Genomic DNA, 24,461 nt, shown 5'->3' with positions numbered 1-24,461 from the left:
AAAACATTATACAGTTAATTTATATTAGTACGGACTAATTTACATTCTCTACTAAAATGTGCCTCCTGCTTGTCATAGCATCATCATTCAGTATTTGACTGTGCAGTTCTTCGTCTTGTTTCCCAAGTACTCTTCCTTGCCTTTATTTGCTTCCCTCCTTATGTCTATGCTGATGACTTCTTCTCCCACACTTTCTAAAGGCTGGGGTGAGCCGTGGGGGGAGCCTTCTACTCCAGCCACAACGGTGGATAATGGTACTTCAGCCTGGGGTAAGCCTGTAGACAGTGGTCCCAGCTGGGGAGAACCCATTACCGCGGCATCCAACACATCCACATGGGGCTCCAGCTCTGTTGGTCCACAATCATTAAGCAAATCTGGTAAGTCATTTGCGATCTTTAATAACCATTTTGTAATGGTGCTGATGTCAACCCATGAACTACATTTAAATAGTGGGCAAGTGTTTCTAAATTGTCTCTAATGTAGACATATTTCTCAAAACTAACTAAAAGTAACTTATATATCTTCCACCAAATCTAAATTGTTTCTCACCTCATTGGGTTATTTAAAGCTGATTTTAGCAGCTTTTGTGCCATTCAACTTGAGAGACTAGATTATATAACATAAGACATATATGCAAACCGTCAAATCTTATGTGAGAAGGACCCTGGGATGCACGTGAATGTTGTCCTCTACCATATTGGGCTCAGGACCTGTTGTAGGATACCTCCATGTGTGTGGATAGTTGCTTGCTACCTGTGGCTTCAGTGCTCTCTGACCAGTCTTGTAGAAAACATATAAAATTGATTGTTTTGAGCCTCACCCACCGTCTGTCTTATCATTTTCAAGTTCAGATAGGTACACACAGGAAACCACCATTGCCTGTGTCTAGAAACACTAATTTTTGAAGACATGGAAGTTTTCATTGAAATGTTTTAATGAAAATAAGTTCTTCCCAGTGAACTTTCAATGTAGTATGAAATATACGTTTACTGTTACTTGTATTTGAGAAGAGGCGTAAAGGTGTATTTAGTTGCAATGTCTCTGTACTTTGAAATATGCTTGATCTCTTGGAGAATTGTTTCATTAAACTTTGTCTTTGTATCACAAATCTACAAATCAGGGCCCAAATCTATGCAAGATGGCTGGTGTGGTGATGACATGCCGTTACCTGGAAGTCGCCCCACTGGCTGGGAAGAGGAAGAGGATGTAGAGATTGGAATGTGGAACAGTAACTCATCTCAAGAGCTTAACTCATCTTTAAATTGGCCACCGTATACTAAGAAGATGTCCTCAAAGGTAAACATTTCAAGAGCCTTGCTCTTGAAACTTTAAAGCTCAAAGGTAGTTTACCCACAGAAAATGAACCTATCTGCCCATTTATGGCAATCAGTACAGTCTAGGCAGCCCCCAACTTAGGTATAGCCTCTTGAATGGGCAGCTACCTAGAAAAACATAAGACCACGGGAACTTCCTTTCTCCCCACTGCTACAGCTTGGGATTTCTCTCCTCCTCAGCTCCACCAGTACTGCTTGGGGCAACCCCAGCTCAGGTGGTACCAGCAGTGGTGAGGATGAAGAGAAGGGCAAATCTCCCTGTTGACTCTCCATTTCACTGCCAGTTCATCTCCATCTTCCATTTCACCTCCTCATCCAGAGTCCCTACGTTCCCATTACCCAGAGTCACCATTCTCTTTATTTATAGTTCATCATTGTCCCTTTCTCATCCCCAAGGTCCTGTGATGAAAATCCCTAGGAAGAAGCTGAGTAGCAGAATGTATTCCTATACCTGGCTTTACACGAGAAATGGGTTGCATTTGTTCAGGACATAGTCTGCTATACCCCAAGGTCTTCTGAAGTTTTGGAATTGCACCAGCTTGCCAAATAAGTCTAATGTGGAGCCAGGTTTAGGAACCACTGGGTCCTGGGAAGTAGTATTGGGGACTGGGGTCTAGAGGTAGGTTCTCCTGGGACCGTCTTTCAAAATAGGTGCCCAGTCTCACACATGACTCTAAAATGTTCTCATTCCCCTATTTGAGAATGATTACCTTTTGATGACCTTGATAAGCCTTAGATCTAAGTGAGTACCTGGCCTAACTCAAGGCCAAAATTGTTCCCTTTCAATCCTGGGATTCAGTCTAGGACCTGCCATTTTCATTTTATAGTTTTTTTCATTTGGCTGGATTTGCCTATTGATGCCTGGCCATGTAGCTTATGATGTGCTTTTACATGTTTTACATAATCACTTGATCCTCATAACCTTCTGAGATAGAATACTGAGGAGGAAGTTGAGACTGGAAAAGGTGGTGACTTGCCCAAAGTTACATTAACTAGTAAGTGACAAAGCAAGGACTTAAGTTTAGGTCTTGCGATTCAAAACCTTGTTCTTCCCACTGGACCATGCTGTTTTGTGACTTTGTCTTTCCTTACAGGGTCTGAGTGGCAAAAAAAGGAGAAGGGAAAGGGTGTGTAGCCTTTTTACTCTTTCTCCTTTGTTCTACTAGTAAAAATCTTTAGAAAGCAACTGCAAACTCTTATTTAGCTTCTGCTGTGTGCCAGGTACTGTGCTTGGTGCTGGGGTTCAAATACACTGAAGAGCAACCCCTTCAGGGGCTCTTGTCTCTGGTGGGGCATCAGGCGAGTTTCATGGGCTATAAAGCTCCACACAAGTGTGTGCTGAGATGTGGAAGATGCCTGGGGTGGCCTAAGAGAACTGAAAGATTTCTAAAAAGTGACAAAGAAAGTTGGCTCTGTAGTTACAGGAAGAATAGTAATTAGAGTATCATCCTTACCATGCCAAAAATACCTGGAACTTTATTATTTACTAATTATGGAGCCAGAGAAATTTAGAAGAAGGCAACTTCAGTGGCTTTTTAAAAACTTATTTTAAGAGAGCTGTCTAATGTTGGTGTTACATTCCAGTTGGAGTAGAGGGAAGACCAGAGGTAGGGACCTCAGGAAGCGGCTACATCATCCCAGGTGGAGAGGAGAAGCAGTTAGAAATGTGTTTAGGGATAGAAGGGGCAGAGGTTAGCAGCTGTTCAGATTGTGGGAGGAAGTGGAAGGGGGAACAGGAGTCAGAGACGCCTTGCCTTCAAAGTCTTTGGAGAGGGTTAGGGGCTTGCTCTAGAGATCTATCTGCTTTTGTGGGGAGTTAAGCTATGCTCTGTTTCACAGTCAGAAGGAACAGATAGTAGCATTGGGAAAGGGACATTAATACACTGAGAGGGTTCTTTGGACATCTCACTCATGTGAGGCCTCGGTCTCTGTGGCTTCCAGCCACCCTCTGTGACTGCCGCCAGTTCTAGGAGTAATATCCCGTACTGCCCAGCCCACCACAGCAGTTCGGCTGCTGCTCAGAGTGTTGTATTTTAGCAACACAAATTAAAACTTTTAAAGTTATTATCATGTGGAAATGGGATGTTTGGGAGGGGTGTTGGTTTTTCAGTAAAGCGTTCATTCGTATCATGACTCAGTGATGGATTAAATTGGTTTGTTAGGGCTACCCTGAGAGTCTGTGTACGACTCTTCACTTTCGTATGAGGATTCCAAAACCCAAATGATGATACACGTCGGTGAGGCGGGACCGTCCCAGTCCTCCATTGCGCCTGTCTTTTCCTTCTGACTGCCTGCCTTAGAGATCTCTCTGTACATTACAGCTATACCAGAGGCCTGGAGCAAAGGAAGTTGAAAAATCAAATGAGGTTTTTATTTAATTGTTAACAACTCTGAGAAGAGTTGATTAAAGGAGAAAATATTGGCTAAAAATGAGAGTTGGGAATTGTCTTGAAGTTTTATTAGTCCATCACTATGTCCAGATAATTAGAGATTGCCACGGCATCTTTTCTACTCTTTTATTTTACGAAGGGAATGATGAAAGGTGGAAACAAACAAGAAGACGCGTGGATAAATCCATTTGTTAAACAGTTTTCAAATATCAGTTTTTCGGTAAGTATGTTTTCTTAGTAGCTGACACCTTCTTTAATGGTGGTTTGTAATTTATCCCAGTTTTGTTTTATTTTCTTAAAAATTTATTTCTTATTGTCTTTAAAATATGAGTAGAGTTAAATTAGCCAACAGCCTTAATTCTTAAACTTTATAAATGTTGAGTACATCTTAAAAATATACTAAAACATAATATTTTTAAAAATAGGGGTGGAAAGACAGTTCCATGCTTAAGAGCACTTGCTCCTCTTCAGAGGACCAGGGTCCTGTTCCCAGAACCCATGAAGGGGATTCACAACCACATTTACTCTATCTTCCAGGGCATCTCAAGCTCTATTCTGACCTCTGCAGGTGCTTAAGCACATGTGCCAGATACACATAAACACAGACAAATTTTAAAAAGAAAAACTTTATGATTTGCTTGCATTTCAGATGATGAAATAAGGAAAGTTCTTCACTTCTTGTTTTCTGTAAAGTCTGTTAACGTGTTGTTTTTTTCCTACTTCAGAGAGACTCACCAGAAGAAAATGTACAGAGCAATAAGATGGATCTTTCTGGAGGTGAGAAAAAATTAAGTCATTCTGAGTTTGTATTTATCACTGATAAATAAGCCTAGCTGTGTTATTGCCCTCAGCAGAAGAGAGCAGCCGTGGCTCCTAACTACAGACGCCTTGGTGCTGCACTCTGAGCATGATTGAGTATAAAGTGAGCTTTGACGTCCCTCTAAGAGACACATCACTGTGCATTGCAAGTAGTGAGTGTGGAGCTGTATCGGTCTATGTTGTCTCCAAGTCCCATCATCAAGGGACAGGATTTAGTCATGTGGATCAGAGGACTGTGCACAATCGAGACTTTATGACAGAGCCATCTCATACCTTAGGCAGAAATGTCAGGCACTCCATAACTGGGACAAGAACTCTTAAGAGTAGTGATTGAAGGAGGGTGGGGCTAGGGGGTGGAGCAGCCCTGTTGAGGTGAAGGTGCTAGATTACTAGGTAGGGCCTCATGAAGAATATCTGTGGTTTGTTTTGTTTTGTTTTGTTTTTTTGTTTTTTTAATTTTTTGAGACAGGGTTTCTCTGTGTAACCTTGGCTATCCTGGACTCACTTTGTAGACCAGGCTGGCTGCGAACTCATAGAGACCTGCCTGCCTGAGTGCTGGGATTACAGGTGTGTGACACCATGCCCAGCTGAGTTTGGGTATTTTTACTTCATTCAGAAAATAGAAAATTAAAAAGTGTTTTGGTTATATAAATGTGTTTTATGATAGTATTTTCATAAATATCAGTTCCTGTTGTTTTTGTTCTTTTTCCCCCTCCCTACTGATCCTTTCCCCAAATGATCCCTCTCTGGTTTCAACATGCACACATGCACATACATACACACTCAGCAGAGAACAGGCCAGAAGTTAACAACAAGCGAGATAAACCAGTGAGAGATTTGTTGCAGTAACTAGTGCTATTTTCAAAGCTCCAAACTGAAACAGAAAATGGGATGACTAGATTAATTCAGTGGAGAGTAGGATTAAGTTCAAGAGAATTTTATTATTATTTTAAATATAGTTGGCTATGGAAGGCACAGGAGATTGTCAGCTTTGCCTTCATAGCCATGAGATAGTAGTACGGTCAGGAGAAAGAGAATACAATAAATGGATAAGACAAGATGGGTATAAGTTAGAAATTTAACTAGAAATCTAACTCCTAACAAGGAGTTAGAGCATCAGTGGCTTGCCTATAAAAGGCCAAGAGACTGAGATGGTGTTTAGAAGAGCATCTGGACATTGTACCATGAGGGTGTGTCACGGTTCCACCCCCATATAACTGTGTGAGTACCCTCCCTCAGAGAAAGGGGGGAGGGCCACTCACAGGAAAGATGTTTTGCTGGAAGCACACTACTCTGCAGTGTTAGATGGCAGCTGATGAGGTGAGCCCTGGAGCCTGGGTTATAGAAAAAAGCACACCAGAATGGGGGAGGGGAAGTGTCAGGCCTCTCTTCTTCTAGTGTCTCTCCTGCACTCTACTCACACACCTTTGGTGCCAACTAGCGATAATAATAAAAAGGACAGAAAGGCATTTCCCCCGTACCGAGCCAGCCCAAAGTGTTGATTGTAGAGGGTGAATACTGAGATCCAGTAAATAAAAAATAGTAATTGGTACTGTTCATGCTCACCTCAACCCTTGACACCTCACCTTCCATAGACTTTCTGCTGCACATACTTTAAGTTGAGCACAGTGGTGAAATGACTCCATCCTTACGTCATACACATCACACCGCAGCTTGTTTCCTTGTGAGGAGGATGGGATGGACAATCCCCAAGAGCTATTGTGTCACTGAGAAAATGACTCTCCAGTTCACCAAGTGTTTTACCTAAAGACTAAAGCAAAATGGAAAGGAGAAAGAAAATGGCCATACAAAACAAATGAGCACAAATTTAACAACCAATTGGAAACAAGAGACATACTGAAGGTAGTTTGGGGTGGGACCAGAAGCATTTCAAATACTGAGGTTTTGGATTTGAATGTGTCTGCATGACCACCAATTGAACATGTAGAGTCTAAAACTTTGAGCAACGTACACACAGAAAGTCTCAGATCTCCAGTCTTGAGGCTGGGAGTACTAAGCCTGCACCTCGCTTTCTTTAGTTGCTCACAGCTCACAGCTCACCGTTTGCATTGGTGGTTCCTTCTTGCACTTCACTCGCTTTCCTTACCCATTCTCAACTGGACCTGTAGTGTTTTATTTTGTTTTGTTTTTTAGCCACTTAACTAGTAGCCTCACTCAAACTTATATCCCAGAGATTTCTATCCTCTATCGTCCTTCCTGTTTATCTGGTTGTAAGTGACTTTACAAGGTAGGGAAGCACTAAGAAGCACCTCAAAGCAGTCCCTGGGTTCCAGAACATCACCACTGCTCTCACTCAGTGGCACAACAATGTTTTTCCCTCAGTATTCAAAGCTGTTTGCTCCAGCCCACAGACTGGTTCTGTGCCTGCCTGCTTGCTAATGTCATTTGTGGCACAGACTCTCCAGGTGGCTGGCTTCATTGTGCATTTCACTGGGACCAGATTTGTTTTGTTGGAATCCTTATCCAGGACCAAGGTCTAAACAGAACAGTTGCTGAGCAGAAGCAGGGGTTCTAGAAGTGGCCTGGGCATCACTAAGAGAGCCATTACCTCAAACCTGTGGCTTCTGGTGTATTGAGCCCCACAGACCATGTCCTGCAGAATAGAATTTATACCCAGAGGATGTTGCCCCCAAACTGGCATTATTGATGAAATCTTCAATAAGCTTTACTATCCGGTTGGCTAACAGCTTTCAGGTGACAGCCTGTGTGATAACAACAGGTAATTCTATATCTTGAGCCTGTCACCACAATTCTGCTATGAAGCAACTGATGCCCTGACATAGTGCTGTGAGGTAGTCCATGACAGTTGAGAAGGCATGCTCCTAAGAATGGATAACAAAGCTTTGTAGACAAGAACAGCTCTGATCCAGAAGTGTGTCTGTCCCCATGAAAGCAAATCTGCCACCACCATGGCTTGCAGAAAGGCAGAAAAGTTGTGATGTCATAGTTGTGGAACTTGCTGGGTAATGCTGCAGATACCCAGGTGGCTCAGCAAAGACCATTATAGTCCTGTTTTAGAGCTATGTGAGGAGCTGACCACAGAGCTTTCTGACTAATGAGACATAAAGTAGCTAGCAGTGCTTTAGACCTCCTTAAGCCATGCTGTTCACCCCTCACTATTCTAGGACCATCTTCTTACAAAGCTTCTTTTCTGACTAGCAAAAGAAAACGGAGCAGAGATCTAGATATATTTACATAGAGCAGTCCAAACAAGTGAATTTAGAATGAAGAGACGTGTAAGTAGCTGGTCATCACTAGCAGTGCCGCCACAGTAGCAGATTTTTTAACAAGACAAGTTAAGAGTCCAGGTGTCCGTCTACCCTGAGTGTAAGAATGAGGACTGGGGATTCTCATTTGGGGAGAACTGAGGAGTGTTGTTGGTTGGGATTACTGGTGGTCAGGGGAGGGTTTTCAGATCCTAAAAACTAAATTGTTCAAATGCCTGATGTATCTTAAGCAATTAATGGCATTTTAAAAGTTGTTCCTGTTTATAGAAAATTTTCCTTTTGTTGGTATTTTGATGGTGATAGACATCTCAGAACATTTGCAGAGAGTAAATTGGTGAGATTCTAGGATTGAGAATATGTGGAGAAATAAGAGATGAAGTCTTTGTTAGAGATACAGTAGGCCACTGAAGTAGATACGCTAAATCAGCATTCCAAATATGGGGCTTTTGTATTCGGAGGGTCATGTGGATGGAGGTGGTGACATTGAAACCTCGGTGGTGAGTGAATGATAGAGACACGTTCAAGTGCCCTTCACCATGAGAACTGAGGAAACCAGTGTACCCAAGGTGAAAGAGGTGCTGGACTTACTTGTGGAGAGAAGAAATGGCAGCCTGGCCGGTGAGATGATGAAGACAGAGCACTGTCAGGTTCTCCAAGGTTTTTTGAATAGGTAGATAGATAGAGGTTGGCTAGGTCCAGTAAAGATAAGACAGGTCATATTTATAGCAGAGCAGTCAGAATGAGGAGATTAGTGAGCAAAGAATCCATTGTTTGTTCTTGTTTTGAGACAGGGTTTCACTGTAAAGCTCCAGCTGACATAGAACTATTAGACCAACTGACCCTTGGACCCACAGAGCTCTCCCTGCCTTTGCCTTCAGAGTGCTGGGGTTAAAGGTGTGCACGAAGATCTGTTCTCTAGCTTCTCCAGCTACTTAACAGGGGCAATAATAGCAAGGCACAAGCATTTAATTACTGTAACTGAAGCATTTCAAGTGGCATTTGACACATAGTCAGCATTTAATAGATGGGTGGTTTATCAGAGTGGGTGAGGTTTTTTGTTATCTTGTTACTTGCTAATGGAAATTATTTTTACTATAGAATCAGATTGGAGATAGGAAAATAATCAGTTGGTAAAATTCTTTACAAATGTAAGGACTTGCTTTCATTCTTCTGAACCCACAAAAAAAAATGTCAGACATGATGGCTTGCACCTGTGTCCCCACAGCTGGAGAGGCAGACACAGGAGGTTCCTGGAGCTTCCCAGCCAGCCAATCTAGCCTAATTGGTGAGGCCAAAACAGACCATAACTCAGGAGATCGCTATGTTCCTGAGAGATGATGTAAGAACGGCTTAGGTTGCTTAAGAAGTCTTTACAATGAGATTGTTAGCTGCTTTTAACTGCTTACCAGTCCCTTTTCAAAGTTAATTGGTTCATAGGATAGTACTATCTGTTTAAAATCTAGGATTATATGTAAAGGGCAGAATTTATGCAATGGAAATGTTTTTACATGTGCTTGTTGAAGGAGAAATTGTTTCATTTTGGAAGGTGAGCATTTTACTTTCTATGTACAGTTTTTAAAAGAAATAAATTGGTTTTCTTCCTACTGATAATAGTTTCTTGCATTTATTAGGAATGTTACAAGATAAGCGAATGGAGATAGATAAACATAGCCTAAATATTGGTGATTACAATCGAACGGTCGGGAAAGGCCCTGGTTCTCGGCCTCAGATTTCCAAAGAGTCTTCCATGGAGCGCAATCCTTATTTTGATAAGGTACAATCTTTCTAATCTCTAAGAATAATAAGCCATACCCTTAATAGCATAATGTTTAGGAAAAATGTATTATAATAAGAAGTATAATCAAGTGCCTTTCCTATTAATGTAGTTTTAGTTTATTGTTTCATTTATATCTCAGCTTAGCATAGAGGTTGTGTTTATATTTTCTTCTTAATCCCATGAAGTATGTGTTTGGCTCTTTTTGTGTGCTCTAGAACTAACACTAATCTGATCTCTTCTGTTTTCTACCTGTTTCCTGTTGGTGCTGGAATGTCATGTGACCTCTCCTCTGTTCCTGAAATGATCTCTCCCTTCTACTTGTTTGCTTGGCTGGTGTTACACGTCTTTCTGTCTGTCCAATCAGGATGGCATTGTAGCAGATGAATCCCAAAACATGCAGTTTATGTCCAGTCAAAGCATGAAGCTTCCCCCTTCAAATAGTGCACTACCTAACCAGGCCCTTGGCTCCATAGCAGGGCTGGGTACGCAAAACTTGAATTCTGTTAGACAGGTAAGTCCAGACGTACATTGTAGGCTTTCTCTTGAATGCTCTGTCTTAGTAGTAACGTCTCTCTTGTATGTAGTTACTATGTTGAAACAGTAGTGTCATATGGTATCGAGTGTCTCTCCTTGAAGAGTCACTTTGTCATTTTGTTTCTTATTCTCTAGAATGGCAATCCCAGTATGTTTGGTGTTGGAAACACAGCAGCACAACCCCGGGGCATGCAGCAGCCTCCAGCACAACCTCTCAGTTCATCTCAGCCTAATCTTCGTGCTCAAGTGCCTCCTCCATTACTTTCCCCTCAGGTGAACATCCTCCTGTCCTCCCCTCAACTTCCCTAGGGAGAACTTTGAATAAGTTTACGTTTGGAGCTGCCAGGATGACTCAGCATTAAGAGCACTGGCTGGACTTCTAGGGAACCCAGTTTGATTCTCACCCTCATGGCAGCTCCCAGCTAACTCTATTCCTGGGGAATCTGATGCCCTCCTCTGGCCTACTTGGGCATCAGAAATGTCTGTAATTCACAGACATACATGCAAACAAAGCATTCATACACGTAAAAATAAGTTGAAATTTAAAATTTATGTTTGAGATGACCACTGAGCATCATAATAATTATTGACATCTTTGAGGTGCTGCAGTGCTCATTAGCTGTTGTTGCAAAGGTATGAGAGAAGGATAAAGAACATCGATACTTATTTAAGTCTAAAATGTACCAGTTTTTTCATAAAAGCAAAGTAAAATAAGATGGTTAGGGCTTACCCTTGAATGACTAACTCCTCAGGGAACAGCTGCCTACTCTAACTGCCCTATTAGTAATTAAGTTGCACAGTGTACACTTAGCTAGTCTGCGTTATCTCAGCAGCGTAACTAACTTACCACTGTGATTCTAAGGTTCCAGTTTCATTGCTGAAGTATGCACCAAACAACGGTGGCCTGAACCCGCTCTTTGGCCCTCAGCAGGTAGCCATGCTGAACCAGCTATCCCAACTAAACCAGCTTTCTCAGATCTCCCAGTTACAGGTATGTACATGTGTCTGCTTGGTGTGCAGTCAGGGTTCTGCATCGGAATTGCAGTGACCATATGCAGCACATTTATAGCCTGCATAGAACTGACAGCCTGTCAGAAAAGATGAACAGTGAAACTACACAAAGTTCAAGACCTTCTCAGGGGAGAGCCAGTCAGGGAATGTGGGAAGGGAAACATGATTAAACAAACAAAAAAATCCTGTTAAAGTGAAAACAGGTTAGTGTTTAATTGGTAGAGTTGAAGGTCTGTAAAGTCCTTGGCTCTATCTACAGTACAGCAAAGGTTAGATTGAACTAAAGACTGGGCTTTTGCACAATTTCTGGAAACTAGATAGCTATTGCAGGGAAGGGCTGTTGCCTATGAGGGAGGACTTTGGTATGCAGCGCAGTGCTACAGGTCTGTCATCTGAACAGTGACAACCTTTCTCCATCTTCTTTTAGCGATTATTAGCGCAGCAGCAGAGGGCGCAGAGTCAGAGAAGTGTGCCTTCTGCTAACCGACAGCAGCAAGACCAGCAGGTACGTAAACCCTCTCCACTTGTTAATGAAAGAATCGTATTAAAATGTAATAAAGTGAGCCAGGCGTGGTGGCGCACACCTGTGATCCCAACACTCAGGGAGGCAGCTGGATTTATGTGAGTTCAAGGCTAGCCTGGTCTACAGAGCAAGTCCAGGATAGCCCAGGCTGTTACACAGAAACAAACGTGTCTTGAAAAACAAACAAATAAATAAATAGTGTGCTTTTAGTCTGCTGTTTGTCCAAATAGCACAGTAAATATAGAACTTTGGTTGGTGGCCTTCTTCTTGAGATGGAGGTGAGTTTAGAAACGAAGAGTGCATACCTGTAAAGACACACCCTCACAGTTTTCCTACATCATTTTGTTGTTTGAAGGGTCGACCTCTTAGTGTGCAGCAGCAGATGATGCAACAGTCTCGTCAACTTGATCCAAGCCTGCTGGTGAAGCAGCAGACTCCGCCTTCTCAGCAGCCACTCCATCAGCCAGCCATGAAGTCTTTCCTTGACAATGTCATGCCCCACACTACACCTGAGCTGCAGAAAGGGCCATCGCCAGTCAATGCTTTCAGCAACTTTCCTATAGGTGAGTCCCTGCTTGGCCGCTACACATGTGTGCCTCCGCTGCCTTTGCGGTTCTGTCCTCCCGCACAGCTGCGGCCTTAGACGCGGCTTACTGGAGAATAGCGGACATTCTTGTAGATGAAGCTCCTCTTCATGCTTCCGGGTGCTGTCACAGTGTTGCAGAGTGTTCTTCCTGTTGAAAGAAAGGACGCGCTTGTTTTCAGACTCAGGCTGTATGGTGTGTAGGACAAGGAGACTGTGACAGTGTTGTTATGAAGAGGGGTGGTGAGCAGGGCCTGTTCTGTGACAAATTCTGGGAACAGTCCTCAGTATGTTGTCACTCGTATTATAAAATCTCTGTGAGGAAGAATTGTCTTTTGTTCTCTCCGCCATGTCACCAAGCTTTTATTCACTGTGGAAACTCAAGGCTTGTCTGTTTTCTCTTCCCCACGTTCCTGGTTGTGTTTTGATTCTTGGTTAAGCATACCTCTTTCATTTTTTTTATCCCTCCTGCACCTGAGCCTTGTGGTTACTTCCCCAGTTCTGTTGAAGACCATTAGTTCTCCTAGTAGTCTGGGCTGTAGACAGCCATTGGGGCGTGTGTTCCTGCTGGCGGTTCTCTGACTGGGAGGTTTCAGCTTGAACAAGAGTCCTTGAGAATGTTAGCAGAAACAGTTTCCAGATCAGTTAGCACCGTGATACTACAGAAGCCATTGGTGATGAAAGGGAGTGATTGCACTTCCTGGACGCAGTGCTGTGGGGAGGAGGCTGTCAACAGAAGCCTTCTTCTCTTGGTGACTTTTCCATTCTGCTTTATCCACCCAGACACACACACTAGAGCTTGTAAGCAAAATTTGGCCCATTTTCAAATTTCACAGAGCTATATTTCTTTAACATATTATCCAGGGTGCTTGTGCATAGTGACATGGAGAAGGCTGTAGAGCCCATGCATTCTCTAGGCTATCTTTTAAACCTATATATAAAATGTCTGCACATTCTTGGTCTAATTGATAAGTCTAAGAGCACAAATTTGATTGTTTTCTGCAAAAATGCAACTGGGAATGACTTCAAAGAATTCATACTACAGGCCTAATACTGGAACTTAAAACTGTTGAGTTTCAGATGTGAAAATAAGAACTACTTGGGACTGTGTTCAAATTGCTTCATGACAAGCGTTCGACAGCAGTTTATAAAGCGGAATCATCTGTCTAGTCGGAGAGAATGTCTGAGTACATCATGCTCAGTCAGCCAAGACTCAGATTGTACCTTTGGAAAAGGGGTCTCTCTCTCTCTCTCTCTCTCTCTCTCTCTCTCTCTCTCTCTCTCTCTCTCTCTCTCAGGTGTCACTGTTGGAGTTAGGAGTTGTACTTTTAAATAGCATCTGGGAAATCATGAATTTGCAATCAAGGAATGATACTTGAGAATAATCATATATTTACATGGTGCTCTGGGAAAATGACTAAGCTTGGGCAACAGTTACAAAGTCTGTATGATCCCTTTAAAACTTACTTCTCCTGTCTTGCAATGTTTTTAAACGATCAAGCTATGTGGAGGAGAAGCTTTCCACCTGTGACAGCACGAGCCCTTGTGATTTGAAAATGCACTACTGTGGAGCATTAGAGTAACACCAAGCCAGGGACCTGTGATCCAGCTGCGTATTTGCAGGGTGGTATTTGCTGAGGGGCATTAGGCAGCATTGAAAACAGTAACTGCGCATGATTTTTTTAAAATAGAACTTTGGGGAAGAAAAATGTGCTGTTTTGTAAGATTTAAATCTTATTTTCAAGGCTTGAACTCAAACTTGAATGTAAATATGGATATGAACAGTATTAAAGAGCCACAGTCAAGACTAAGGAAATGGACTACAGTGGACAGCATTTCTGTGAACACATCGTTGGATCAAAACTCCAGCAAACATGGTATCAATTATAGTCTTAAACTTCTGTTGGGAAAAAAAAAATGTGGGGTGGATATGGAGGTAAGATTGCTTAGTGGGTGAGTGTGTGTGCCACCAAGCTGGACAGCCAGAGTTCAGTATCTAAGACCCACATGCTAGGAAGAGAGAGCTAACTCTGACCTACACGTACACTCTACACCCACATAATGGTTTGTGCACTCGTGTGCGTGCGTGCGCACGCGTGCGCAAACACACACACACCTGACTCTGACATGAACTCTGGTGCCCCATATTTGACCACCTCTCCTTGGTGAGGAGGCCTGGTGGCACTCAAAGAGAGAATAAGCAGGCTACCAAAATGGGACTTGATAGCCTATGACCATAGAGTAGGGGAGGAGGTCCCCCTCAGTCTTTGACCTAGGGGAGGGATATAGGGTGAAAGTGGGAGGGAGGGAGGAACGGGAGGATACAAGTGATGGGATAACAATTGGGTTGTAATCTGAATAAATTAATAAAATTAAAACTAAACCAAAACAAGGCTGAAGAGCTTGATGCTCATGCAGAGGACCTGGATTCATGTTCTAGCACTTACGTGACAGCTCAGGATCGCCTGTGACTCGAGTCCCAGGGGATCTGACACCCTGTTCTGATCTCCACAGGTACCAGGATGCCGATGGTGCATGTATATGCAGGCATTCACACATACGTATAAAACAAAATGAATACATAATAAGTAAAGCCAAACAAAAATAAATTTTGGCCTTTATCATCTTTTGTGTATATATTCCAAAGCCAAATTAATCTTAGACCTTTTCCTTACTGCAGAAGTGTGCCTTGAGTAAGCCAAAACAACCCTTTTATTCTTAATATTTTATAAAGATAGCCAGGCATTGTGGCACACACAATCCCAGCACTTGAGGTAGAGGCAGGAGGCTCAGCTTAGGGTCATCCTCAGCTATGTAATAAGTTTAAGGTAACCAGCCTCTGCTATGTACACATCCTTGTCTTTTAAAAAACAAAGCAAAACACAAAAAACCATAAAACCAAGCACAGCCTCAAAAATGGAGCTTCATCTTAAGTCTTATTTAAGAGACTTTCAAGTAGAAAGCCAATTGACTTCAATTATGCTGTGTTACAGAGGACACAGCAATCTGAGAGTACAAGACACAGATGCATTGTATTTTAAACATCCCATTTTCTCTCATTAAGTAATGCTTTTTTTCCCCCTTTGAGAATTTCATATGATATGTGTATGTTTGTTTAATACAAGCGACAACTATGGAGGCCAGTTTGTGTTGGCAAGAGTATCTCTGGCCTGGAACCTGCCCTGGAGTGGTTGATGTGGCATGTGCCACTCCATTGAAGAAAACTGACTTTCCCTCTCCTGGCAGCAGTCGGTGCCAGCAGCTCCTTGGCTAGGAGGGAGACTTTGTGTCCCCGTTCTCCCCTCCGTGCTGGGACTGTCTGGCTTGAGCTTACACAGGTCTTGCACGTGCTTTCACATACCCTGATGTGTCTAGAAAATACCGTTTCCTGGCTTTTACAGTTTTTCTGCCCCTTCTTTCTGCATATGTCCCCGAGCCTGGAGGGAAGGATGTGATGTCATCATCCACGTAGGGCTGGCCAGGCATCCAGGGGTGTTTTCTTCTCTGCACATTGCCAGCTTGCGGATCTCTGTGTTAATCACTAGCTACTGCAACAAGCACAATAGGTCACTAGGATTCAGCTTATTTCTATATCCATTTCCAGAATAATAGTCTCAAGCCCCCCACTCCTTCATCCCCCCTCCCACTTTTAGCTCTCTAGACGAGCTAGCTTGGTATGTATCTGGCATTAATTCCCTTCTTGCTGGTCATTTGGGAGGTACCTCCCCCAAGTGATTTTATTGTCCTTAGAGTCTGTTTTTGAACATTCACTGGATTTAACTTCATTTGTTCATAGTGTGGCATTACATTCCAGTACAGCAATTTTCTGTTGGACTCTACTATGTAGCCCAGGACGGCTTTGAACTCACAGTCTTCCTCCCTCAGCCTCTCCAGTGCTGGGATTTTATGAGTCATAGGTTTGATATTTACATTTTAAGCAGCTACTTCAATTTCTTTTAGAACTATCATATTTAGCTTAGTGAGATGTCTTGTGCTTTTGTGGGACTATTTTGACTCCTAGAATTACACAGATAAATACGTACTTCTGGATACACAGTTGAACTTGGAACTTGTATATTGTAAGTGTTTCTGCAAACACTTGCCCTAGAGAAGCAAGTGACTGTGACAGTGTGGCCTGCTTACATTTCGCCATCGTATTTTTCTTTGTAGGTGCTATTTCAAGTGGTTTTAGGCTGGAAGAGTCTCCATTTGTTCCCTATGACTTTATGAATAGCAGTACTTCACCAGCCAGTCCTCCAGGTTCAATAGGAGATGGCTGGCCACGTGCCAAATCGCCTAATGGCTCTAGCAGTGTTAACTGGCCACCAGGTAAGATGCTCACAGCCTTTCCATGGTGTCTGGCCTCACCAGTGGCTTAACATGGTTCTGTAATCAGAAATGCAGACAAGAGGCAGTGAAAAGGAAAGTGTAAAGTTGGCTCATTGTCTGCATGCTCCATGCAGTGAGGATGGGATGAGTCCACAGTCCATGTGAGGAGTCTCCAAAGGGTATGCTTGACACTGAGGATCATCAGAGGTGCATCTCTGCCCTGCTTGAGTTGCTGCAGTCTATAAAGATAAAAGCTCAGAAATTATTTCAGTTGTATAGATAAGCAGGTTAGGATTAGGGTATATAATACTGTGTTACCAGGCTGGCCTTTTAGGGTATTGCCACACAGAATTTAGAATTACTATTTGGATATTTGGTTTGGTTTTTAAAGCTGTCCACTAATTTTTAATTTGTGTTTGCAGAATTTCGCCCTGGTGAACCATGGAAAGGTTATCCAAACATTGACCCTGAAACTGACCCTTACGTCACTCCTGGCAGTGTCATAAACAGTCTTTCAATTAATACTGTGCGGGAAGTTGACCACCTCAGGGACAGGAACAGTGGTACGTAGGGGCAGGAGTTGGTGTTAGAACGTTGTGCAACAGCATGGGGTAGTCAGAGCTCAGGATGGTTAGGGAAACTTCTAAGCAGGGGTTCTTCCCTTCCTCGAATCTGCAGGTGTTGGGACATGAGAACACCTTAACTGTGGCCACTGTTAAATTGATGAGAAGTGGCTTGAATAAGTGAACGCCAACGACATGCAAGCATTTACTTTTCAATAATGCAGTCAGCAACTGCCAGTTGTATAGTTAGTTTATACTTGGAATGTTTATATGCTTTCCTTAGGAGAAACAGCCTGGGATTTCAAGGCTTCTAACAATGAAACTCATGTATTTTCTAAAGGGCTCTCAGATGAAATTACCTTGTGACTACCGTGGAGCTATTTTTCACCTTAGGCATATGTGCATATTCTGTCCATTATTTTTTCCTTAAAAAAAAAAAAAAGATTAATGAGTTAGTGAAATACTAAAATAATTGATTTTTTTCTGTGAAATATAGTCTCCTTTCTATCCCTCTTAGTAATTTACAACAACAAAAAAGTAAACAAGCCAACAGTTTTTACTAATACATAGTTTATTAAGGTAGCAAGTGTTTGTCCTATCATGGTGCTAAGTGAAGAATCCTGTCATTCCAAAATAGTAGAATCTACTGAACAGCTGTGCAGAGGTCATGAGAGCCAGTTCAGCAGAAGATAGTGAGGCACAAGGCCAGGCTTAGAGGGAGTTACAGAAGAGTCGGTTGCTTATAGAAACTGCTTCTTTATGGGTAGAATGTTCTGAAAGTCAAAGATTAGATTTGATATTAGAGGAAGAGTCGCCACTAATATTTTTACTGGAAGGTCAGTGTATCTAAATGGGATGCAGAATGGGCTGTGCTGGGGGTTAGGGGCTGTCCAGGTGACCAGGCGGTGGTCAGGTCTAGAGCTGCTGGGGTTAGTCAGGGGCTGTCCAGGTGACCAGGCGGTGGTCAGGTCTAGAGCTGCTGGGGTTAGTCAGGGGCTGTCCTGGTGACCAGGCGGTGGTCAGGTCTAGAGCTAAACTAAGGAAGACAATATGTTGACTACAGAGTCCAAATATGGAAAAGGCTCAAGGCCGGGCTCTTGCATAGCGCCTATGATAGGGTTTCTTCTTGACCTGGCTTGCCAGTAGGAAGTCATTGCAGTTCAGAGTCAGGCTAGGAACAGCAAGAGTAGCCTCTTCCGTGCCCAGTGCTGGAAGGAGAGCCTGAGTCATTTAGCCACTGCACATTCTCGGAGAGCACGAAGGAAACTGCTCTCCTGGGCGGGCCCCATCTTTAATTCAAGTGCTCCTTCCCTGCTCTGGTAGCTAATTGGATTCTCTTGTGCAGGGTCATCCTCATCCTTGAACACCACGCTGCCTTCAACTAGTGCCTGGTCATCCATTCGTGCCTCCAACTACAATGTTCCCCTCAGCAGTACAGCACAAAGCACTTCAGGTGGGCCCTCTCAGGAACAGCTTGGCTGTTGATTTTCCTCTTTTCTTGTCTAATTAGGTAGTTGGGGGGGGAGTGTTTGAGATCCTAGTCAAAGATTGCAAACATCATTTCTCCCCTTTTAAATTTGTTCTTCAGCAGTCATCTAAAACAGTCTTATATCTACCACATAGCTCTCTGTCATCTAAGACACCTCAGTCCTGTTTAATCCAAAGCATTCTGAAAGCCATCTGTGTTTACTTTATTTATTTTCAATCCTTCACAGACTGAGGTTGTGTAAAATGCGGGAAGTAGGAATGAGTGTGCCCTGGAGAGTTAGGCTTCCGCAGTGAGCTGGATAGCTGTGGCCAGGCTTCCTGCAGCCACACTCGGAGGAGCCTTAGGCTAATGGGCATGCACTTTGTAATAACTCAGGTCTGAGTATTCGCGAGTTGATGAAGAGTTTTCCACTCCTTTCCTTTCCCCTGTCTTTTAGCATTGTGTTTGTCACAGTTGTCTCTCTACCCTGTGACTGTGCACTGTGACCCAGCAGGAGTGGGGCAAAAACCCATCGCCTGTTCTCATTCGGTTTTTAAACTGGAAAATGCCTGCATTTGCATTGTAGCTGTTCAAATCATGTACCTTTCTAATCTTGGCTGTGTTCTCACTATAGGGACAGTAAGAGCAAGCTCCTGGGAGCCTAGCATTCAGCAGGCAGCCAGTGAGCATTTCCCAGACCACCTTGCTGACTTGGGGTAACTGCTATGGCTTTCCTCCCATAAGTAAATGATGAGCCTGTGTCTCTCTTGAGTGCCGCAGTTGACTGGGAGTTCCCACGTGTGCTTTACCATCTGTATTGTGATCTTACAGAGCAGTTCTGTCCTTGCACAGTCTCAAGACAGTCACAGATGAGGGCACGGGTCCTGAGGGACTGCCTTGTGGCTTCCCTCTCCCCCTTTAGGCCTTTAGCTGCACTTATGGTTTTTTGTTAGCTTTTGTTTATTTGATTTTATTTGACTCACTTTTCATGAGACAGTGGATGTTACTATGTGAATTTTTTCATTTTCTAACATTATTCTACCTTCTTCCATTTTTCTTATTCTTTCCCCTTTCTCCTCTGTGTAGCCAGAAATAGTGATTCCAAATTGACGTGGTCTCCCGGTTCAGTTACAAACACCTCTCTGGCTCATGAGCTGTGGAAAGTCCCTTTGCCACCTAAAAACATCACTGCTCCGTCCCGCCCACCTCCAGGGCTGACTGGTCAGAAGCCACCCTTGTCTACGTGGGATAATTCTCCCCTTCGTGTAGGTGGAGGATGGGGAAATTCTGATGCCAGATATACCCCAGGTAGGAGACAGTAGCTATGGTGCTTGATTTGGGGCTATTTGCTGAATACTTTAGTACCAGCTATGCAGTTTAACATGGACCAACACGTCAGCTGTGGGATCACACTCTGTAAAGGTAGAGTGAGCTTGAACAGGATTACTAGTTCATTGCTCAACCTTTGACAGTTTTCTTATATTAGAAGTCTTAACTAGTTTCCTAAGGAATGTTTACCCAAACCTATGGGGTAGTGCATGCCTAAAATCATAACATGAGGGGGGTGAGGACAGGGACATTAAGTGTGAGGAAGTGAGCATCATCTGTACGTGATCCCTGCTAGATAAATAAGAACACTTACCCAAAGATACTTGCGTCAGCAGTAATGCTAGTGCACTGCTGGTCTTTCAGAAGTTCCTTGGGAATGCATCTTTAAAAAGGTCTGTTGGTTTCCTACTCAGGCAGGCTTGCAAAGCAGGACACACAGAACATGAAGCTAGAGAGGGCGTGTGGAAGCAGTCCAGCTGTGCCTTACAAAGTGGGCTTGTTTGGGTAATGGCTTGGCCTGTCCCAAGAGTGACCGTGAAGTTCACTGTTGAAGCAGACAGTTGGGGGTGGAAGTGTGTGCTGTTGAGCCTTAAGGTCAAGCAGACACAGGCCTCCACGGCACAACTGTAAAATACCGTCAAGTAGTCATGGGGGACAAGTGGTTCTTAATTGTGTTTAAAAGTTCCTTTGCTAGAAGGAAAGTGACTGCCATGCGTCCATGCGGGAAGGCTAGATCTGGAGCTCCTGTGGTAACCCAGACAGGATCAAGGGATGTCGGGGTGATGCCGGACTGTTTAGTCCCCTTAAAGCTTCATATCTTAGGGCACATGCAGAGGGGCCTGTCCTGAGGGGCTACATTTGGAAGTAGTTTGTCATAAAGGAAAATATGCTGGAGAGATGGAGCATTGTGGCTTTCCTGCAGTAGGGGTCACTACCTGGTCCAGGCTGGAGTAAGCTGATGCCACAGGTCTGTTTGTTACAATGGGGGAAGAGTAGGGAAAAGAGAAGGGAGCTGGGATTCCTGATGACTGCGACTGTCATTTGGTTGGCTGTGTTAGTCGTAAACAGTCATTCAAGACACAACTGTAGAATGTTGATGATCCTTTTTCTTTGTTTAGGGTCCAGCTGGGGTGAGAGCAGCTCAGGGAGAATAACGAATTGGCTTGTTTTGAAAAACCTCACACCTCAGGTAAGGAGGTGCCTGCTTAGTGTACATGCTGGCCCAGGGAGCATGGGAACACCCGACTCTTTCCAAACAGGGCTTGTCAGTGGCCACCAGGGCTGGGCAGAGGGTGACACTCAGTTGCCTCCGGTTTGATCCAGTGGCTCTCATGCTGTTATATTTAGGGCAGCCACTATAATGCAAATACCTACGTCCCACCCAGTGCTGAACAGTGCTGGGCTGGGGTTTGCAGGTGTGTTTTTGTGGGATTGTATTGCACCTCCAGAACCTTGGCCTGCCCTTCTATATCTGAGCCTGCGCTACTCTCCCACTCCTCTAGGGAGCAGTGCCTTGGGATCCTGTCTTGGGGTGACAGGGAACCACATCTGGGGTAGTGGCTCATCACATAGTTCTAGGCCCAGTGGCTCTTACGATGCAGCCGTTAACTGCAGCCTGCTCTGTCTAGATTGATGGCTCAACTCTGCGCACCTTGTGCATGCAGCACGGCCCTCTGATCACATTCCATCTGAACCTCCCGCATGGAAATGCTCTGGTCCGTTACAGTTCAAAAGAAGAGGTAGTGAAGGCACAAAAGTCTCTGCACATGTAAGTTGCACAGGACTCCTGATGGGGAGGGCCTCGGGGAGCTGTGAGTAAAACCCAGTCCTGAACCCCTGTAGAGACCTGTCCAGCATGGCCCTGGAGACACTGAGGTGGAGGGATCACTGGAGCCCAGTTCAGGACATAGAACATGACCTGAGATCATGGGGCAGGCAGACTAGGCTCCTGCGCCTCCCTGGTTTTCTCTCGGACAGGTCCCACTGCTAGGTAAGCCTGTGAAGCCATGCAGCCAGAAGGCCTCACTCATGCTATGCCCTCTCCCTCCAGGTGTGTGCTGGGGAACACTACTATTCTCGCTGAGTTTGCCAGTGAAGAGGAGATCAGTCGCTTCTTTGCACAAAGTCAGTCTCTGACCCCTTCTCCGGGCTGGCAGTCTCTCGGGTCCAGCCAGAGCCGGCTGGGCTCCCTCGACTGTTCCCACTCCTTCTCCAGCCGGACCGATCTCAATCACTGGAATGGTGCTGGGCTGTCGGGAACTAACTGTGGAGACCTTCACGGCACTTCCCTCTGGGGGACCCCACATTATTCCACAAGCCTGTGGGGTCCCCCAAGCAGCAGCGACCCCCGGGGAATTAGCAGCCCATCCCCCATTAATGCTTTTCTTTCTGTTGACCACCTGGGTGGGGGTGGGGAGTCCATGTAGTCGCATAGATGTAGACGCAAACTGTGACCTCAAGACCAGAAGGAAAGGAGCACTAAGTCGGGCTCGCCGCCTGCAGCCAGGGCCACCTGTGGGAACAGCTATTTCTGCACATTTTCCACTTTGTTTTCCCCAAAACATATCAGTTTGAATACTTGAATCATGCAGGCCAATATTATAATGTGAAAGGGTATCTATCTATTTACACTCCCAAATAGCGCCATACAGCTAACCGTGTGGAACGAGCTCACTTGTGTATTCATCATGTTTAGCCTTCGGGTTCCTTCTTTCCTTCACTTCCACCCCATCCCCACCACCTTTTATTTTTATTTTTATTTTTATTTTGTTGTTGTTGTTATTGTTTCGGTTTAGTTTGGTTTGGGTTTTGGGTTGTTTTGTTTTCTTTTCTTTTGTTTTCTTTTTTATTTTTTTCCTTCTTTGCAAAACCGTTTTTGGGCTGATGTATGAGCTTTTACCTTTGCACTGAGTGATGTTCTCTCCGTCTGATCGGCAATATGGGGGGGCAGCTGTTCCAGTGTAAATGTTTACTCAAGGATGTTCTTAAAGGCGTGCGCTCCCTACTATGCCTCATGTTGCCTACCTTATTGTGGTATCGTGGAGCTTAAAAGATCAAGTTAAGATACTGACGTAGGATTCTTAATGAAAGTATTGCACCAGTTTTTTCATGTTGTAAAACTAAAGAATTTCGCTCTACAGTTTGAGAAACTGTGGCCACCGCTGTGACCTGCAGCCCGCCTGCTGCCCAGGACGGGCCCTGCACTTTGAACAGGCTTTCCATGTTGTTTTGAAGGTTCCCACGTGAACCTTCTTGTTTACAGATTTTTTGTTTGTTTTTTGAGAAAAAAAAATGTTTACTCTTCCATCATTTAAAAAAATTTTAAAAGACAAAAAAAAAAAAAAAAAAAAAAGAGGAGGGTGGTTTAAAAGACGCTTTCTATCTCTGGGAAAAAGAGCAGCATTTGGCCATGTTCTTCTGTTTTCTATTCCTGTCCTAAATCTAAGAGCATGGTTCTCAGGAAACCAGTTCCCCGGTCAAAAAATCTTGTAGTTTCTTATAGGAAAAAAAGAAAACCCCAACTTTTAGCACTGATACTACGTATTGCTCTGTTCAAGAATTTTCTCTGCCAAAAAAAAAAAAAAAAGGAAAAAAAAGGAAAAAAGAAAAGAAAAAAAAACCGCTTTGAGCTGGAGTTGCCGTCTGCTTTCAGATGCTGTCCTTTCTTAGTGAGTGATGATGGTTTGCTAATAATCGCTAGGTAACTTTTGTAACCCATCAGTGGCTCTCGTGTCTCTGCTCTCCTGTGACCGTGTTCATGTTTAACTGTTGTACCTTAAAGCCGAGATCAGCAACTATGCATACTGTAACCAAGACATTGGGCTTACAGAGTTGTTTGTGTATAAAAAATTTTAAATGTTGTTGCAAACTAACGAGTTACACCATTTTAAAACTTCTTTCTCCCTAGCCCCTGTTCTTTTGCCCACAAATGGTATTATAATGCTTGCTTAGTCAAAGAGAGACTAACCAAGGGTAAACTTTTAACAGTACAGAATATGCCATCATTTCATTGCCTTGATTCTAACTGTTTGTGTCCTAAGATGCAAAAGAGGTCAGTGGCTTTTAACTGTTTACAAATAGGATGTGATTGTAAATGTACAGTTTGGTTGTGTTTGAATTATGAAATCTTCAGATAATAAACCATGACTTTTTTGGCTGCTCAACATTAATTGTCTCTTTTTTGTGAATTTATTTGTAGGCTCTTTTATAATGAAAGTTACAAAGTTGCTGCATATGAGGGTTCTTCTCATAGAGCAGCAGACTAAAAATCTAAGCAAATATTTGAACATTTTACCTGAACTTCTCCACAAGCACCCTGAGATAATGTGAGAACAGTGGGAACTGTAGCTTGCTCCCTTCTCCCCTGAGCATCTTTGGCATCTTGTTGTTCAAAGCTCTTCTCTGGCTTCACCTTCCCCACCATCTGTGCCCATCTCAAGCCTCAGCGGGACCATTCGGAACATGAAGCTTAATGACTTGACGCGTCCTAGTGTTAACCTCTCATACCTCTCACACAGTGGGGACGCCACTGCCCGAACTGGCCTTCTTCCCTG

At 43.7% G+C, this 24,461-nt stretch overlaps 1 protein-coding gene across 6 annotated transcripts in view; it reads left to right on the top strand.

Moving 5' to 3' along the window:
* TNRC6A (trinucleotide repeat containing adaptor 6A) overlaps positions 1–24,077 on the top strand; it is a 171,979-nt gene extending 147,902 nt beyond the window's left edge. For 3 of the 6 annotated variants that reach the window (XM_084767104.1, XM_084767105.1, XM_084767107.1), the window contains 19 exons: positions 201–377; positions 1,121–1,296; positions 2,429–2,461; positions 3,864–3,944; positions 4,450–4,501; positions 9,423–9,565; positions 9,933–10,079; positions 10,238–10,375; positions 10,965–11,093; positions 11,541–11,618; positions 11,992–12,199; positions 13,965–14,096; positions 16,390–16,548; positions 16,971–17,111; positions 18,457–18,564; positions 19,666–19,887; positions 21,027–21,097; positions 21,537–21,676; positions 21,959–24,077. In XM_084767104.1, the coding sequence (XP_084623230.1) occupies positions 201–377; positions 1,121–1,296; positions 2,429–2,461; positions 3,864–3,944; positions 4,450–4,501; positions 9,423–9,565; positions 9,933–10,079; positions 10,238–10,375; positions 10,965–11,093; positions 11,541–11,618; positions 11,992–12,199; positions 13,965–14,096; positions 16,390–16,548; positions 16,971–17,111; positions 18,457–18,564; positions 19,666–19,887; positions 21,027–21,097; positions 21,537–21,676; positions 21,959–22,334 (2,711 nt within the window). In that variant the 3' untranslated portion in view covers positions 22,335–24,077. The remainder of the gene's footprint in view (positions 1–200; positions 378–1,120; positions 1,297–2,428; positions 2,462–3,863; positions 3,945–4,449; positions 4,502–9,422; positions 9,566–9,932; positions 10,080–10,237; positions 10,376–10,964; positions 11,094–11,540; positions 11,619–11,991; positions 12,200–13,964; positions 14,097–16,389; positions 16,549–16,970; positions 17,112–18,456; positions 18,565–19,665; positions 19,888–21,026; positions 21,098–21,536; positions 21,677–21,958) is intronic. The other 3 variants (XM_084767108.1, XM_084767109.1, XM_084767106.1) reach the window with 2 other exon arrangements.
* The last annotated feature ends 384 nt before the right edge of the window (positions 24,078–24,461 follow it).

Source organism: Acomys minous, assembly GCF_964271855.1.
Source record: "Acomys minous genome assembly, chromosome: 2".
Lineage (NCBI taxonomy): Eukaryota > Metazoa > Chordata > Mammalia > Rodentia > Muridae > Acomys > Acomys minous.
Note: the sequence above shows the minus strand (reverse complement) of the source record. Positions and strands in the feature narration are given on the sequence as shown.